General features: G+C 43.3%; 1 protein-coding gene across 1 annotated transcript in view; it reads left to right on the forward strand.

The window, feature by feature from the left end:
- The window catches only part of LOC142059816 (putative cation-transporting ATPase 13A4), a 43,273-nt gene that overhangs the window by 20,227 nt on the left and 4,605 nt on the right, over positions 1 to 18,441 (forward strand). Inside the window, exons 12-28 of the mRNA XM_075098939.1 lie at positions 1,168 to 1,356; positions 1,674 to 1,735; positions 2,458 to 2,608; positions 3,744 to 3,830; positions 4,531 to 4,684; positions 5,259 to 5,370; positions 7,007 to 7,131; positions 8,125 to 8,288; positions 9,349 to 9,471; positions 10,117 to 10,196; positions 11,554 to 11,596; positions 12,516 to 12,625; positions 13,385 to 13,481; positions 14,245 to 14,317; positions 15,553 to 15,727; positions 16,198 to 16,412; positions 17,450 to 17,538. Of these exons, the coding sequence (XP_074955040.1) occupies positions 1,168 to 1,356; positions 1,674 to 1,735; positions 2,458 to 2,608; positions 3,744 to 3,830; positions 4,531 to 4,684; positions 5,259 to 5,370; positions 7,007 to 7,131; positions 8,125 to 8,288; positions 9,349 to 9,471; positions 10,117 to 10,196; positions 11,554 to 11,596; positions 12,516 to 12,625; positions 13,385 to 13,481; positions 14,245 to 14,317; positions 15,553 to 15,727; positions 16,198 to 16,412; positions 17,450 to 17,538 (2,049 nt within the window). The remainder of the gene's footprint in view (positions 1 to 1,167; positions 1,357 to 1,673; positions 1,736 to 2,457; positions 2,609 to 3,743; positions 3,831 to 4,530; positions 4,685 to 5,258; positions 5,371 to 7,006; positions 7,132 to 8,124; positions 8,289 to 9,348; positions 9,472 to 10,116; positions 10,197 to 11,553; positions 11,597 to 12,515; positions 12,626 to 13,384; positions 13,482 to 14,244; positions 14,318 to 15,552; positions 15,728 to 16,197; positions 16,413 to 17,449; positions 17,539 to 18,441) is intronic.

An 18,441-nucleotide genomic window follows, 5' to 3' on the forward strand; every position in this document is an offset into this window, starting at 1 on the left:
GTTGCCTCAGAAGATTAATTCCCCTCGGGATACCAAAGAAGGTGTGTTTATCCTGGTGTCTGCTTTGCAGTTTTTCCTTTTTTAATTTTTTTTGTTTAACTTCCCCCTTGTAATATGTAAAATGCATGTTGATATTATCACAGCAGCTGAAACTGTCTTGTCAGACTGGTATAAGGTTCAGTCACATGATACACTAAATGCTTTCTCTTCTGTGAGTGTGTTTATCTAAAGGTGGTATATGCTTCATTCTAACATAAAATAGATACACAACCTTATCAAACTGGTGCTTTCTGTTGTCTGAAACAATATCAATGAAGGGAGAATGAGAACATGATGGAAATTCAGAACATCAAATGCAACATGATTTATGGTCAAAGTCCTAAGCTCAGAAGCAGTAATAATAGAATTCAATGATGGTTTGCAGATCCTTCTGAAATGCAAATTGGCTTTAGTTTGCAGCGTCTCAGTTCTGGGACCCCAATTTGAAATGCATTAAATCCTTCAGCAGTGATATCAGCTGCCCAGAATAACAGTGCTGACATTCAGCATGCTGGCAGTCAGTTTTACACTGACCTCTAAGGTCCTAAATTAGAGATTTCTTTTAGAAATGTAACTTTTACCTCCATGTCTCTTCCTGCAGGTAAAAGCAATTTCCTTCTCCTAGAACATAAGGTCAGAAGAAATCATTAGCTCATGCATTCTGCCCTCCTTTTCAGCACCATCCCATATGTCTCACCTGTCACCCTAACATGGAGTCCAGAGCTATGCCCGTAGGCAGTTGGATGAATGCCCATATAAATGGCAGATTCCTGTGTGCCTTATCATGGGAAACTGGGCTTGACTGAGGGTGCAGTAACCTAGCTGGTGTGTTTGAACTGATGTGCTTTGGAGGAGACTGTGAGCTCTACCAGGCGGGTTTGTTGGCATGGAGAGTGAAAGAAGGCCTGGAGGCTGCTCTTTGGCAGTGGTGTAGCCTTAAAGCCTTTGGTTAAATCAAGGCAATTAATTTCTTAGGGAGACGAATACGTGATGGACCATGGGCAGAAAACAGCACAACCTGAAGCACCTGAAGTGGAGGGGAGGAGGGATGAAGAGGGCTACACTCAGACAATCCAACAGCACTCCTTGCCACCCTCTTGCTGATAACTGCCTTTGGTTTTATGTCAGGAGGAGGCAGGAGAAGTGGTGAAGAAGGCTTTGGATGTTATCACTATTGCTGTCCCCCCAGCTCTTCCAGCTGCCTTGACAACAGGGATCATTTATACCCAGCGGAGGCTGAAGAAAAAGGGCATCTTCTGCATCAGCCCACAGAGGATCAACATGTGTGGACAGCTGAACCTCATCTGCTTTGACAAAGTAACTGCTATGTGGTGGTTACTCTCTTAGTAGTAATGAGAGCCACGCTAGGGGTGGTAAAGTATGCGTTTTGATCAAGCATTTCCATTGTATTTTGGAAACACGCTGACCTATCTTGCATACTTAAGTTTGTGTTGTCTGAACAGGCACTGTTGCAAATTGTTGTTTTTCTTGGAATCTAGGAATTGGCTGGTAGCGCTTTTGCTCTGCACTGTGCTGGCACTTTCTGGACAGTACCTTCTTAAAATAAGTCTTGCTTTTTATTCCTTTTGGAGCTCTCATGTGGGAAGTTAATTTAAATGTACATTTTAACTTAGACTGGCACCTTAACAGAAGATGGCCTGGATCTTTGGGGCTTGCTGCCCTGTGAAAGAAACTGGTAAGGCTCCTTGACACACCAATGACATTTAAATTTGGTGGGATAGTGACTGGATTCTCCTCCTAGACATATGAACACATCTGAAAGACAATTAATGTCAAACAACAGTTTGAAGTTCCCCATGTTTAGATTTCCAATATTATTTCTATAGCCTCTGTAAAATGAGTTTGTTGCCTCATCCCAGGGGTCCTGCTCTGCATGAAAAGATGCAGCTACTGTCATCACCTTTTGGCACAGCATGCCCAGGCAGGGTAGTCTGCAGTAGACTTGCTAGGTTAGATCTCAAAGCTGTAGCAGTGCCCCAACCCTTTATGACAGTAAGTCACTCTTACCCATGAGATTGCCACTCAGTTCCTTCAGTGCCCGTGTTTTTGCCATTTACACTTCCAGAAATGAGCATCCACAAAAATGCTCAAACTTGTATCAGCCTCACAGCTCAAGATTCATTACACAAGCTGCAAGGAAGATATTTTATAATATCTGTTCCTCTGTCCATCCCAATGGACACCTTAACTATGCAGAATACACCTAGTCTGAGCATGTGTACCCCAGCCTTTAACAGGTGTGTGAGAAATAGCTCGCGGGGGAGGACAAGTCCCCAGAAATGTGCTTATGGTCTGACCACAGGATAGGACTTTAACAGCCCCTTGACTTAGGATTTTTTTGTTAGTCTGTTGTTTGGTGTCCTCTGATGATGATTTTTATGTTCTTTTTTGTGTTAGCTTCCAGGACATTCACAGCTTCCCTGTGGACCACAGCCTACCTTGGGGCCCAGTGTTCAGAGCAATGGTGGTTTGTCATTCACTATTTGTTTGGGAGGGCAAGATCCAAGGAGACCCACTGGATGTGAAGATGTTTGAGGCCACTAACTGGGTAAAGCTGTCCTTTGTTGTTATGCAAATAATGGTGAGGAGTTCTGGTGTTGTGACAAAGGAGAAATGTCCTCAGCCCTCCCATGCAAATAGCCACTTCCCACACAGAAGTAAAACATCTAAATCCCAGAAGAGATACCACATGCTTAGGCTTTTGGAGGAATGTTCCTTCTTTCTGCCTAGAGCTTTCACCCTAGGGGTGCTTTGAGTACTTAGCTCATTTGACTGGACAGCCATCAGTGTTGATATTTACTCTGTGATCAACTGCAGGAGGGGGGCGGGCAGAACATGAGCATTTATGAAAATTAAAAGGCTGCAAATCTGGAGTGGATAAGAGGAAAACAGCCCATAATTCCCTGGTGGAAGGTATAACCACATGCCATTGTTGATGCAAGATAAGATAAGAGATTCAGGGCAACATTAGCTATTTACTGGGTGACAACATCCATACTTAACACCTGTCTGTTTTGTATCTGCAAAATATGTAAAACAGCCAAATTTCAAGGAATAAACTATCCAGTAATGACAGGAGTTAGAAGGTGTTTTTCCCCAGGGGCATGACCTTGCTATCTCAGCCTTAGGCAGACACCCATCAAAATTATAAATTAAACAGGAATAATCCTGTTATAATTCCTGTGAAACATGAATAATCATGTGCCCTTTGACACCATAAAATATTTTTGTTCCTTATAGTCATGTGATGATTAAAAAAGCCAGCTGATTTGTGGAGTACTTCAAGAGAAGAGGATGGTGCTTTCTACATTAATACAAACCCTTATTTATTATTTTTCCCATTGGGTCTATGTTACATCAAAGATTTTTGCATATTTATGTGGGTTGTGTATTATGTGTATTTATGTGGGTTGTAATGAGTAAAGGATTTATCGTGAGAGGACTGCAAAGAGTACATTAGTATCTTAGTGAAGCTGCTGAAGCTCTGGATTGATAACCAAGGGTTTTAGCAGTCAGTTTTCCATTACTGGAGCTTTTGAGCGTGAGATCAGACAACCCCCCTGCCCCAGGAAAAAATAAGATAACTTCTTTTGAGGGAAGGAAAAGCTCTAAATGATTCCTTGGGGTTCCTTTCAGGTCTACTGGTGCTGTGATCTGAAAGATTTTTGTCTTTCAATACACAGGTGATAGATGATTCCAGTGGACACCAGATTGAAGGTCAAGGACCCACACATGCCACAGTTGTTAGACCTGGGCCTAAAGCCAGCAGTGTAAGCTGTTTTCAAAATTCACATTCATGATCAAGTTAAACTGTCAGTGTAAGAGTTACCTTTCAGTAGAGAAACACTTGGTTGTTGTAGCCCAAGACAGGTGTTCCACACCTTGTCTTTCTTGTACTGCCTGCAGAGAGATTGCCTTGCTCTCTCTGATCAAAAAGAGGTGCCTGGGGGAGCTTGTTGCTCACACCAGAAGCAGGGGGACGCTGGATGACAGATTGGCCAGTTCAGAAATTTGCCTGTCCTGGTGGCTCGAGACTCACTTCAAACTCAGCTGCATCATGAAGATCTCTAAAAGCATTTGGGACTGCAGTGGAGTCTTATAGCTGGTGTCAGACTGTTACTGGTGACATACACCAACGGGGCCACTTTCAAACATCTGTTTTCCCTTTGCAAGACCAGTGTAAAACCTAGCAGAGTCTTGTTAAAGAAACAGAACTAGTGAGTTCTTTTCAGTAAATGACATGTAATAGTCTGCTAAAACTGTCAGTGAACATTTCCTACTGCTTAAGTTAAATATTTCTCTACAAATTTCACCTCCTTTTTATATACCAGTCCTTTCTGTCCCACTGTGACAAATCAGCCTGTTATACATCGTTAGCTTCTAACCATGGCCCAAAGTACAGACCTAAAATCCTTTGACCTGAGTTTAAAACCCTTGTTGCAGTATCTAATACGCTTGCTTTTCTCCTAGGCCCCAGTGGAAGGAGTTACCATTTTACATCAGTTTCCATTTTCTTCAGCTTTGCAGAGAATGTCTGTCATTGCTCAGGAAATTGGTGGGGAACCACAGGTCTTCACAAAAGGGGCTCCAGAAATGGTAGCCATGTTATGTAGAGCAGAAACAGGTAAATAACATCTATAAATGCTTCCTGGAAATGCATACATGATTTTTGATGGTGCAATGAAGTGGAAGGTCCAAATGAGGTTTCTGGGTCTAAGACTTTATACTTCAGCCTGAAAAGCTAGAGTCTCTCTGTAGAGCTCCAAGTCTAAGGCTAAGCTCTCTTACAGCCCTTCCTAGCAAAGAAGGACTGCTAAGAGATAAAAGCAAGTACCAACTCTTATACAAGGTGTACAGTCTCTGCCAGAATAGGTATTTGGAAAAGTTGTGTACTGGTCCAGTATACACCAAAAAAAGTTATTTTCTCGAAGCCTTGGGAGGGCAGCTAGAAGAGCGCAGCTCTTTCATGACACACTGGAATAAGGTAAGTCTTTGCATAATTTTTAGGATCCTAAGCGCAAAGTGGCAGAGGAGAGGTGATGATTTTGTTATTGAGTAAAGTTCAGTTCAGCAGTTTTCCTTGATGTCTTTGGCCTATGGGTAGACTCTAGGTGTACCTGCCCTCTGGGACAGGAACCTTCCCTGCATCAAGTCTTCCTTTTATGCCCTGATGAACTGTCTTTTCCTCTTTTGCACAGTCCCATCAAACTTTGAAAGCAAGCTTCTGCTCTACACAGCGCAGGGCTTTAGGGTCATCGGACTGGCATGTAAATCTCTACAGTCAGGGAAGCATTCTGCTGGTCTAACAAGGTAAGCCATAGACTGCCTCTTATCAGCCACATTCAGCCACAGGATAGTGGTGCCTCACATAGTATCATTACCGCAACACCCCTGCCAAGAGCAGGGCTGTAGTACAGAGTTTTGTTAGATTTAGGCCAGAGGGAATCTGATCTAAATCTGGATATAGGTCTGTCTGAGAGTGAGTAGAGGGCACTTCACTACCCCAGGCTTATAGCACATGCCCAGAATCCTTATATATTTCTTAACAGTGGATCAACATAGGAGTTATAACTCTACTACACTTTGAATTCTAATACACCCCTCCCTCAGTCCATCATTTCTACAAATCTTCTTGCAGATTTATCCAGGCTTTCAGCTGAAGAGAGGTCTTTTTAATTTTTTTTTCCCTGGCTCCTTTATTAAGCAAAGGCAGCAGATGACCACCCCCATTACACTGCCTGTTCTCTAGCCCAAAGTCGTGTGGTCTGCTGGTGTCTTGGTCCAATCATTTAGCTTTCTAGCTTCAGCCTTCTTTAGTTTGTTTAGCCTTTTTCAGTTTGCTCTTTTGCAGGGCTTTTCCTTTGCTGAAAGGGCCAATGGCACTGAGGCAAAATGCCGGTTGTTTGTTTAGTTCTTGTGTCAGGTGTCATAACAGACCTATCTAGTCCAGTGAGCAAGCATGTGATATTGTCCAGATTTTGCAGCTCTGTGTGCAGTTATAGCATGCATGATGTAAACACTGCCAGGAGAAAAAGAAAACTGGAGGTCCAATAGAAGATCCACTGTGAAAGCAGTGACTATTCAGGCACCACCTGTCTCAGCTACTCTGAATGCCGTGCAAGTGTTTGGCATCACCTCCTCCTTACTACAGTGGTTAAAATAAGTGTTTGAAAGCTTTTATTTTTTTCAGACTCTTCAGAGTCAACCAGTCTCCCTGAGAGATCTCTAGTTTGTGACTCAGGGATGGGATTGTTTACCAAATTCTGTTCTCAACTGCATGTGTTGAGCTGTAAAATAAGCAATAGCACAGGTGTAAGGAAAAGAGTAGGAGAGAACAGAAATGGAGTTCCCTCATGCTGTTTGCTCATGTTCTACTGTCAGGAGTAGCAGATATGTTTACTAAGGTGTGTTTGTTCTACAGTCCTCACATGAGAAGGACTGGTGTGCATGAACTTTCCAAATCGGACTACCCCAGTTTGGGAGTCCTGCAGGAAATTCAGGGGGCTTTTTCATGCTGGCCAAGGATGGTGCATGAATAGTAAACAGTCCAACTTATCCATCAGGCTTCCTCTTGGTATGTGGAGCAGGTAGATAAAAATTAGCTCTTTTTTGATTTGGTAATTAAGCAAACATAAGCTCGAAGCTGGCAATGTACTGAACTCATTCTTCAGAACAAGGGAAGAGGAGAACAGAGGGATAAAGAATCAAGTGAAGATCTTCCATACACAACCAGCCCCACTTGCTGCCAGTGGGAAGCAAGCCCTGCTGGTGTTGAAACAGCACCCCAAAGGACAGACAGCCTGGAACTGCTGAAAACTAACAAGTTATTTTGATTCTTTTGAGTTAGGTGGGATGATTAACAGTTATAACTGGCTATCAGCAATTCAGTGCAAAAACAGGCCAAAGGCAAAAGAATTAAATCTGTCTGTCTGTTCTTCACTCTTAGGGAGGAGGTAGAATCTGATCTGACGTTCCTGGGTCTGCTGATAATGGAGAATAGATTAAAGAGGGAGACAAAACCTGTCCTGGAAGAGCTCAGTGCTGCCCGCATCAGGAGTGTTATGGTCACAGGTATCTAAAACGGGTGGATTATTTATGTGGCCACTGGCCCAGACAGGGAGTTCAATGAAGTTTGAGTGAGCAGTCTGCTGCTTTGTTACCACCACTGGTAGAAAGGCACAGACATTTGTATCTTTCAGACAATTATAGTCCAAGAAGCACCTGTGTTGTAATAATGACATGAGCTGAACCATGGAGGCTTATATCCCTGACAACTTCACCAGGTTGTGTCAGATACCTAACTCTTAATCACCACAGATCAGAGGATTCCTGGTCCTCTGGTGCTTTCCAGTGAGTCCACTTGCTCTCCCTGCTACGGTTATCAGATGACATGCACAAAGACATGCTGTGCAAGACCCCCTCTTTATAGCACCTCATGAAATCCTGTTGTCATAAATGAGCAGAGATGGAGCACGGATGCCAGGACAAATCACCGAACATTATGACATGTGGTAACTCATGCCTTCCAGTCTCTATTTATCCCGTTTTTTTCTTGAAGGGCTGGTTTGGATTTGGATAGGATAATACCCATTTTTGCAATGGTCCAATGATATTTTTCCAGGGGTCTCAAAGATCTTGTCTTTTTGGGCCTCACCCCTTTCAGCACACATCTTACACCAAAGCCATCTAAGGCCAGTTGGTGAGAATCAGTGATACTAGCAGTGACTTAGCAGTGAATCTCTTATAGTTTTTTTGTCTAAAACTGATAAACTAGAAGCATGTACCCCATCTGGATTTCTTCAAGCTGAAGATGAAAATAATCTGCTCTCCAGATTAAGATGAAAATATTTCCTTTCCAGATGAAAACAGATTTAATTATTGAGACAGACCTCATCTGCAAAGTTTTGGTCTTTATCAAAAACTTTCTTAGGCACAGACACTGAAATCCTACCGATTCTTGTGGATATATTTGAAAATTCAGAATTCAGGAAAAGGCTAATGTTTCCCCATAAACAATTCCTTATTGCAGAAATTTTTAGATAACAAGCCCCTTGATTTTTCTAGGTGACAACATTCGGACAGCTGTAACTGTTGCCAAAAATGCTGGGATGATTTCTCCAACGAACAGAGTGATTCTTGTGGAAGCGAAAAAACCACCTGGATCTTTTTCAGCATCTATTACCTGGAAACCACTAGAAGAAAACAAAACTGAAGATTACAGAAACCTGGTGAGCATATAAGAAGCAGGTGTTGTGCAGCAGGAAAACAAACTAAGCTGGAATGCTTTAAATAATGCAGTGGGATTATGCTAATATAACAGAGACCAGTCATTCAGCATTGTCTGCAAGTCAGAATGCTATGTGCTAGGAAAGTGTTTAAAAAGACGGGATTTTTTAAAAAATGTACTCCCCTAGAACTTCCTTCCTAGCTTATTATCCTGGGAACATGTTTTCGCTAACTGCCTAGCTAGGTTTGAGAACAGCTTTGCAGAAATGCAGGAAAGATTTATCTCTAGCCCTCATGCTTAGCTGATGTCAGTTTAAAGCACGTTACCTTTCCCTGCAAGGTGAATTTAATAGCATAGATATGGACTTAAAATCTGTGGAACTGCACTGAATAAACTAGCCCTGTTCAAGCAGGTAGAGTGTTAGCACTTTGCTATACCTGAAGAATTAAGACACAGATTAACTATTGAGAAATTGCATATACACAGTGAAACAGGCTAGCTATGCTAAGAAACACATTTCATCAAGCATCTCCACAAAGAAACTGAGACAAAGACCAGTTAGTCTCTCCCCGAAGAGTAGATCTGAATGTGCTGACCCTTCTCTGAGAAGTATTAGAGTCAGGCAGATGGTAGGGAATCTCTGCAGGGACTGTTGAGGGGCTCCTTTCTACCAAAGCTCAACCTGAGCAGCATCTTCACTGTATTTCACTGCAAAAAGGCAAGCCTAGCTATGGGGCCCATATGCTCTCTGTAGCCCCCTCTCACTCAGTGCAGCCCAGCAGATTGGCACTGTTGCATAAATTCTATCAAATGTGGCAATGATGAGGGCCAGCTTTTAAGACATACGTAGCACTCATTTCACACTGAAATTAATGACATTATGTGCCTAAATACCTTTACAAATCCAGGCAAAGGCAATGGGCCTTGAACCCAGGTCTCCCAGAGCCTTCACAAGTGCCCTCCCCATGGTATGTCCTTTTCTTTGTAGTAGTGCTTGTGTTAAATGCACATAGTAGCATTTGAGGGCCTGGGGGCAGCACCCATTCTGTCTTGTTTTATAGGAGGATGACAGTCAGACTGAACGAAGAATCAGGCTAGCATTGGGATCAGGCCAGTATCATTTTGCCATGAGTGGAAAATCTTACCAAATTGTGGCACAGCATTTCCGGCACTTACTTCCAAAGGTAAGATCTGAATTTAGCTGGAGTAGGCTTGCCATTCAGTAGATTTGGATTGTTGTGATATAATTAGCTGAAGAGATCCGTACCAGGATGTCTTCTGGGAACAATTCTAACCCTGAAATACTTACGGGCTGGATGAATCTCTGCTATTAATCCATGGGGAAGGATCTGAAAATCCCTGGATTTTTTCTGCACATGAGAGGAACAGGCATGCCTCATGGTGTGAGGACATGACTTAAAACATTTATGCCCATATGCCTGGCCCTTGCATAGCACTGATTCTGTCATGTTTTGGAGAACGGGAGAAAACATGGTATTACACAGCATGCAATTCAGTGTGACTTGTCTGTTTTATGGAAACGATAGTCTCATGAATTCTCTTCTAGTAAATCCATGCCTGGTACTCTGTGTTCATCAGGTAATGCAAATGACACGCCAGGCCTCTTGTCCTTATTGTGATTGTTATTATTTCAAAATATTAATTAAGATACCTTTTATCTTTGATCATCAGCTTTTCCAGCTTTGGAGTCTAGCATCAGTTGTTTGGAAATGTGAATTTTTGGTGGTTTCTATTCCAGATTGTCACTGAAATCACTGTGACCCTTACCTCAAGTGCTTGAAAAATCGCTTCCTTTTTTCTCCTTACAGCTCCTGCTGAATGGAACAGTTTTTGCTAGAATGTCTCCTGCTCAGAAATCCAGCCTTGTAGAAGAATTTCAAAAGCTGGAGTAAGTTCATAATGAGCACTAAGAGTTAGGAAGTGTTTGATGAATGTCCAGGCTTGAAGAGTCTAGTAAGAGCTAGCTTTTGTCTAACATAGCGTTTCCTGGAAGTGCACAAAACTGAAACTTCCACAGACATTCAGCTTGGCAATTAAATTCCAAAAGCCTGTTAAAGAAGAGACGCTGAAGTCCATGTTGGTTTGGCAACCCATCAAAGACCTAACACACCCGTGATTCTGGGTTTCATTTGTTCACATCATCCTTCATTCTTACTTTTCTTTCTAGGCCTGAGGGAGGGGCACTTGTCTACCCAAGATTTTCAGGAATGCCTCCCAGCACTGCGGCTTCTTGATGCTAGCAGTCTTTTTACTGCACTATTGTTGACTCAGCGTGATGGGTTAGAAAACATGGCAGGGCAGTCTGGATTGTATGCCCTGTGCTGCTCACAGTCACAGAGGTGTATATATAGATTCCTGAGTCCCAGGTGTCTTGTTGCCTGTTATTCAGCTGTCTCCCAAGTCTTTTGAAGACCCCCACCCTCACTTCAACTAGCTAGCCCCTGGCCTTGGCCTAGAACAGGGTAAGCCTTAGGCTGTTTCAGATTATCAGCCTGGTGTGAGCAGTTGTGAGCATCCCAACCACTGTCTGGCCTCTCTGAACCACCATCAATGCCTCCCAGTGAGAACTTGCCCTGCACTGAAATCCAGACCCCAGCAGTAAAAGACACAAGGAGTCGGCTCCTGAAGCACTGGGCTGATTTTACCTGGATGCTGCAGATATAAGGATTTACTTTTAGGGCTCATCATTTCACACGGTTATTTCGGCCTCAGGTTGGGTAGCTGTCTGCAGATATCCTGTTAAGCCCATGTTCTCCATCTGTCTCTACACCAGCTGCCTCTGTCACTCTCTGTCTGCCGCAGCAAATTCTGGCAGGACTGGACCCCAAAGCAGAGTCCCCACTCATTTCTATTCCCCATGAACATGAGGTACCAGTGCCTGCAATCCTTCCTTTCTGAGCAGGGCTGTCACCATTAGTCCTTTCCTCTGTTATGATTGAGCTTAAATCTAGTGAGGGTGGGAGACTCAGTCCATTGTAACAAACATAGAACTTCATGCTAATGTATTCTTCAGTCTGTCACAGCAGAAACTCTTTCCTGTAGACACATCTGAGGTGCAGTCCAAACACTCATGCCCAGTCCAGGACCCTGGGCTTGTAATTCAGTATTTCAGCTTCCCAGAAGGGCTTTTAACAAAAAATTCACATGACTTGCATAAATGACTCGCGTGAAGAAGGCTCTGATTCCCTTCTGTTTATAGGTCTCTCTTTCCCCAGAACTGAACTGTAGGTCACTTTATTTTTTAGTTACTTTGTGGGCATGTGTGGAGATGGAGCCAACGACTGCGGGGTAAGTAAAAATTCTTTACTATATATTTATTTTAAAAATGAAAAATTAATGCAATGCCAGTAGAATATCCCAAACTGAGCATATGCTGGAGATGAGTGAATAAGCACATGCTTATTCACAGAGCAGCTGAACTGGCACCAGTACTGATTCAGGCCTGATCCCACAGTGTGGTCCTTACCATGCAAGAGCTGTCCTAGGCAGAGATTGTTGCACTTTGTGGTCTCAAGGGCTGATTCATTTCCTTTGCAAAAGCCAATAGAGGATTCTCCAAATCCTCTACAGGCGTTTCTGTCAACATCTTCAGTGTCTGGGGGTGGAGAAGACTAGGATGAGGAGGAGCCTCTATGGGGAACAGCCATAGCCCTATAAGGTTTTTGTAAATGCACATTTTAGAAGTGTAAGAATATTTTTGGTTTTTTTGAGAAGGAAGGCTCCATGTTCAGGAGGGACCCATAACTCCCTTCTGGGCAGGTTCAGTTCACTCCATGACTTCACACATCCTTGTGGCAGTGAGAGCAATGCCACATAGGCAGTGAAGCACTCACTTGCCCTAACACAAAGTCCCAAGTATTCTCCTGGGGGAAGCAAGCAGAGAACCTAGACTGTCTGCATAAAGTGTGACTGCAAATAAGTGCTCACAAAGAAGGCAGAACCAAACCTGTCTTCTGCAGCTGGTAGTGGATGGCTTTGGGGTCTGTGGAAAATGGACTTCCCCATGCTGTCATCCCCATCCTTCTTCTGGACCTGATGCCTCAGCCACATCCCACTGGAGGAACCCTTTGGGTGGAGCATACCCAGGGAGTGAAGAGGGACTGCTGTTCACAGAACACATTCTGTAGTAAGGGGTCACTTCTTGGCTGACATGTCAGTTGCTGTGTCTTCCTGGTTTGAGAGTGCTGAAGAAGAATGTGACTTTCAGGCTTTGAAAGTGGCGCATGCAGGGATATCACTGTCGGAGCAGGAGGCGTCTGTGGCTTCACCTTTCACATCCCAAACCGCCAGCATAGCATGTGTGCCAGAGCTGATCAGGTAAGCATAGATTTTTGTTTCCTATTTCATAAAGGAGACAGCCAGAATGTACCTATCTGGAGGAAAATAAATGCCTTTGACCTTGAAATTACCATTTGCCTAGTTCCCACCTGAAATTCCTTTAAGATATATTAATTCCCTCAAAACCACAGGTAGAGGGCATCTACAGCTGAGCTTCCTGTCATTAGCAGTATTTTAAATGCAAAAGAAAAAACGAAAATGATCAATGCTCCATAAAGCTGAATCAAATGTACACAAATCAGCCTCTAGACTATGGTTAGGCCCTGCCTCTGATACCCTATGCAAGCAAAACATTAGCATCTCTTATGCCAGGGTCCTGACTTTGCTTACTGGGGCAGATGAATAACCAGGGAGAGTGTGTGACCCCCATTGGATACCATATGCTCACTGCAGGAGGAGAGGACTGGTTGAACTCACTGAGCAGCTGCTTGGCTTTGTATGTTTTTCCTTATATGGCGTTGTTACCTGCACTATTAATGTCAGCAAGAAAACTCGCTGGGGTAAATTGTAGTCTTGGGAAAACTAATGACTAGAATCAAGCCCTTTTGCTTGCAGCAAGACTTCTGCAAGTGAGGATTTTACTTTCATTTAGGCCAGATTTTATTTATTTCACCTCCCAGCCAGCAAGATACTGGCAGAGAGTTCTCTACTTGTGACACATGCCTTGTTTTTCAACAGTGTTTTGAGAGGACTGGCCCCATCACCTAATTACTGTCCTTTATTCCTGTCTTCACACAGGGAAGGCCGTGCTGCCCTCGTCACTTCCTTCTGCATGTTCAAGTACATGGCACTGTACAGCACCATTCAGTACCTTGGTGTTCTCCTACTGTACTGGGTATGTCTTGGGAACATGTTGACTAGAAGTGGATGAACCTTATAGGAGAACTTGTAGAACTCTCTTGTAGGAAAAATCTTGTGTAGGAGAAACATGGCATAAAAGCCACAGTAAAACTAGGGTATGGAGCTTTACCTTTATCTGAGCTGCAAAGTTCTTTGGTGTGATCATATGGTCCTCCTGTACCCTCAGCTGAAAACTGGAAAGATTCTTCCCACTCACTTCAGCCAGTGGCTCAAGATTGAAGCTGGGCAAAAAGAAGTTGAGATACAGAACATTATTTTGGATGAGGACATATGTCTGTGAAAAGGGAGAATCTGGCATAAGCATATGCTGTTGCAATTTATTTAGCATTTTAAGCATGAATTAACTTGACAGTAAGCAAAATCCCGTGGAGAGCTTTAAACCACTTTTGCATGGCTTCGTCCCAAATAGAGAGGAGGGCTTTGCATTCAGAAGTCACCCAGCATTGAGAAATCACATCTCTTCAAATAGCCTTCTTTTCACTTGCATTGAGTGAACTGGAAGCATTGTTAGTCTGAACAATGCACAAAATGACAGTATTCACTGCAGGCCCAATGATTACGAATCTATTGGCAGGGTGGTGGATTGTGTGGTCCCCTTATCTGCTGAGTACCGTTTCAGAACAAACAGCAGAGCATTAGCTCCATGAAAATAATACGGCTTTCTGGAGACGGTATAAACAAGCCCATGGTGAATGTCTGATTTGTGATTTTTTTTTTCTTTGTGTTGTTCTTTTCAGCAACTAAACTCCTTTGGGAATTACCAGTTTTTGTTCCAAGATCTGGCTATTACCACTGTAATTGGTGTGACAAGTAAGCCCCTTAGTCATCCTATGTATTAATGAGAGAATGATCTGAAATATTTTTCACCTCCTTGGAAATGCATAATTCTATGTACAGAAAGGAAGAAAAAAGAGACTACGTAGAGCACAGGACGTTTAGATTAGTAGAAGAGGCATCTTGGTTGAGAAAAGCTCCGAAATAAGATAGGTAATTCTTAGTGGTGTGTCTTGCTGAGCATGTAAGTTGTTGATAACTGGGGTGCTATCTCTAGGACTAAAAACAGACCTAATGCAGTGGAAAGTTTTCCCTGTTGACTTAGGAAGGCAGATTAAGAAGATACCTGAGGATCCATGCCCAAGTGAAAACGTGTAGAGATTGGCTGTTTGGAGGCCAACTCATACATGAAGCTGTGTAAGCAGCAGGCATGAGAGGAAGGAGACATGAAAATGGAGAAGAAAGAAATGGCAGATGTCAGACACAACAGGAAGCTGTAAGCCAAGAATAAGAGAGGAAACCAGTCCTGGAGGGAAAAGAGAAAGATGGGGTTGTTGAGAGACAGTAAATGCAGGGAGAGGTTTAGAAGCAGGAATGGCAAGGGCAGTGGCATGAAAAGCATGTAACAAAACCACATAGCTGTCTTCTGTCCCTGCTGGAACACAGACAACTGGAAAAGGCCTTGATTAAATCAAGCCTGAAAGGGTCAGCCACAATACTGGGTACCAAAAGCTGCCTTGCTGTAAGTAGCCCAGTTGGAACACTGTATGAAGGCTTTCTGTATAGCTCTTTTACTCAAAGTCTGGAAAACTTTGTTAAACCTAAGAACAGAGGAAAGCCTATTGGGTCAGCTAATGCAGTCCTCTGCCAGCTCAAATAACAGGGTACTAAGTGCTTAGTCCATGAGGATACACAGAACATGGGCAACAGAAAGTCCCAAGCTATAGTTAACAAGTGACAGAAAGAGAACAGGAGAGCTCAAGGATTTCCTTACATCCTTTGGCCTGACAGTAGCCAAATAAAATAAAAATCCAACATTTTATTTTCCAAAAATGCCTCATTATAGTCAGATGCCTTTAATTAACCTCTTCTGTGGCCAATAAGATCTTGTAAGAAAACAGCTCTGTATTTGGTACTCGATAGAGTATTTTTATGTGCTATAAAGAACATTAGAGACTGCAAAAGCAGTGGTCATTGATAACCATCAGTAATATACAGCAGCACTGCTTGTAATTTGGACACGCTAGTAAACGTGTCTGTGCATGTTTCAGTGAGTTTCACAGGTGCCTATCCAAAGCTGGTTCCCTACAGGCCTCCTAGCCAACTCATCTCGCCCCCGTTGCTGCTCTCTGTTGTCCTTAACATCCTCTTCAGCCTCAGCATGCAGATCTTTGGGTTTGTGGTGGTCCAGCAGCAGCCTTGGTATTCCAAGACCAATATACACAGGTAGGTCCCCTTCTTGGGACTCGGTGACACAGGGCAGTCCTAGTGGGACAGGTCTGCATGATGCTATTGATCAGCTTAACTACAGGCCTCAGCAGTAGTTGCAGGAAGGCCCTGTGCTTCCCCACAGGGTGCCAATACATTAACCAGTGTTGTCTACAGGTCCCTAAGCTCTCCAGCAAGTCTGCTGTGCAGCACAATGCATGTGGTGAGAATGCTTCTGTTGAGCACAAAGAGGAGTATTTGATTGCAGGGAAGACCAGGGTATCCAAGTAGATTTGAGCTCAGGCTCTGCCAGGTTCAGCAAGCTCAACCCAGTGGGTAAGACTGAGGACATCGCCACTAACCTACATCCTTGTGATAGTAGGAGCAAATCATTGCTGTGAAGGAGGATTCCTGATAGTGGTAGTGGAAGCTGGGGGAAATAACCAGGACAGTGATCATTCGCTGACCAGTGTGACACTCTTTTTCAGCGCCTGCCTCTCAGTGAACAGCCACATGGAGAATTCTTCATCTATTTCCAGCCTGGAGCTCCATGGGATGAGAGATGGAGCCCAAGAGCAAATGGACAATGGCTACAAGAGCTATGAAAACACCACAGTGTGGCTGCTAAGTACCATCAACTGCCTCATCGTAGCGCTAGTGTTTTCCAAGGGAAAGCCTTTCAGGCAACCCATCTATAGAAACTGTAAGTTTGGGGAGAGAGGGAGGGATCTGTAAGTCAACTCAGGAGGTAAATTGACTAGGGAAAAATTAAAACTTGACCAAAGTGATGCCAGCCAAAAAAAGCAGGAGCCCAGTATTAGATTTCTAAATGATTAAAGGCCACCGTTTTGAACTTTTATTGCCAGTGGCATCCTGTAATTGGCAGCTCTCAGCTGGGCCTACACTTTGACCTTCTGTATTGCTAAAAACTTGGCCCTGACATTTGGATTTCTAAAACAGATGGGCACATGTGATTGTGGCAGTTCTGGAAGTTGCAGTGAGGCATATGAGAACTGGTCTTTTTTTCCGTGGGACAAATCCTGCAGCTGTCTCTCAGGCAAAGCTCTGTTCAGTTCTTTTTTTGGCTGAATTAAGGCTTTGGGTTTCATGGCGCTGCTGTTTTAGTGTAGTTATAGTGAGGAGGGGACATTCCTCCCAGATAGCAGAAGAGTAGGGTCATCAGTCTCCCAGAACTAGGCAAAACCAGAGTGGCTGGGGGGTGAAGTTTGGTACATGCCAGCTGAAGAGAACATCATCATTGGAACATTTGCCTATGGATGGGGAGGGCAATAGATTCTCCGTTACTTAGACTCTGTAGATCCAGGTTCAAAGCAAGGTCTTGATGTCACTGAAATTGAGGACAGAGTTGCTAATTGTATCAACAAAAGCAAGACTATATCCTGGACGTTTTTCTGAATGACAGGAGACACAGCTCAGAGTGAGACCCACTGGAAGGCCCAAAGGCTCTCAGACATGAGAGGTCAGATCGAATGTTCAAAATACTCTTGGCATTTTAGTCTGTGGCTACAAGGCTTGTTCTAGCCGTACATATATCTGCTTGACTGAATAAAGCTGGGGTTTTACTCTGTTCATTTTTCTTTTCCTGAAAGTTCCTTCCTATCTTACGGATTTTTTTTGACTGTTTGACACAGAAAATTATTACAATTTTCTGTAGTAAAGGCAAGCAGTTAAGAATGCTATTAAACCTGTGGTTTTATTTGCTTGTTCTTGTCCCTTCAGATATGTTCATACTGGTGCTGTTAGGGCAGCTGGCCATTTGCCTCTTCCTGGTGTTTGCTGATATCGATGATCTCTACTCTAAGATGGATGTGAGTATTGTTCCAAGGTGGGTTTTTTTCCTACTGCCAGACCCATTATAAGTGTACTGGGATTGTTTTTAACAAAAGGCACAGACTTTTGCAGGGATACATGGCACCTCTAAAGACAAATCAAATTTAAAGAGATGGATTTTAGATGATGGGATTGAAGAACCTTCTGGAGATATAGCAGCTCCAAACTAAGATCTGTGCACTCTGACACCTGGACAGCTACACATGTATGTTTGATTGTTTCAGCGCATTGTCCGTGCAACAGAAGATGACATCACTAAGTTTACCATGCTTGGTATGTTGGTGGCTTGATAGCTGTGAAGCCAGTAGAAGAAAGGGACTAGGCTTTGCAAGTTTAAACTGAAGCACCATGCATGTGCGTTTCTCAGGCTGTGCTACTCGGCACACAAATACTCTTGCAAAGAAGGTCTGCCAGTTGGCACTCACAGCAGCTCTCAGTTATCAGTCCCCAATATTTTCAGGCTCTGTGTTAAAATTTCAGACAGCCCACAGTTTTCTAAAGCAGTATTTGGCTTTAGAACAGTGGTTGAGAAAGGCTAGTGGGTCTGTCATGGCAATAGAGAATTTATCTTGATCATTGATTAATAAATACCAATAGGGCCTGGTTTATTTAGTCTGGCAGAATGCAAGCTGGGAGTTGCCATGTGCAAATCCATCCTAGGGGAAATGCAAGGGAAAGATAAGATCTACATCAGCCATAGGACAGGATTGTCAGTGGATCTGGCAATTAGTATGTTGAGGCTGAGAGATGTTAACTTCCTCCACTGTGACACTCTCACAGCCTTGTGAGGAACAAACCAACAAAAGCAACACACAGCTATTTTTTCAATACATTTGTAATTAGAATGATGAATTGTGGCTTTGAATAAAAAGTACTGAACA

Source organism: Phalacrocorax aristotelis, chromosome 7, assembly GCF_949628215.1.
Source record: "Phalacrocorax aristotelis chromosome 7, bGulAri2.1, whole genome shotgun sequence".
In the NCBI taxonomy this organism is placed as follows: Eukaryota; Metazoa; Chordata; class Aves; order Suliformes; family Phalacrocoracidae; genus Phalacrocorax; species Phalacrocorax aristotelis.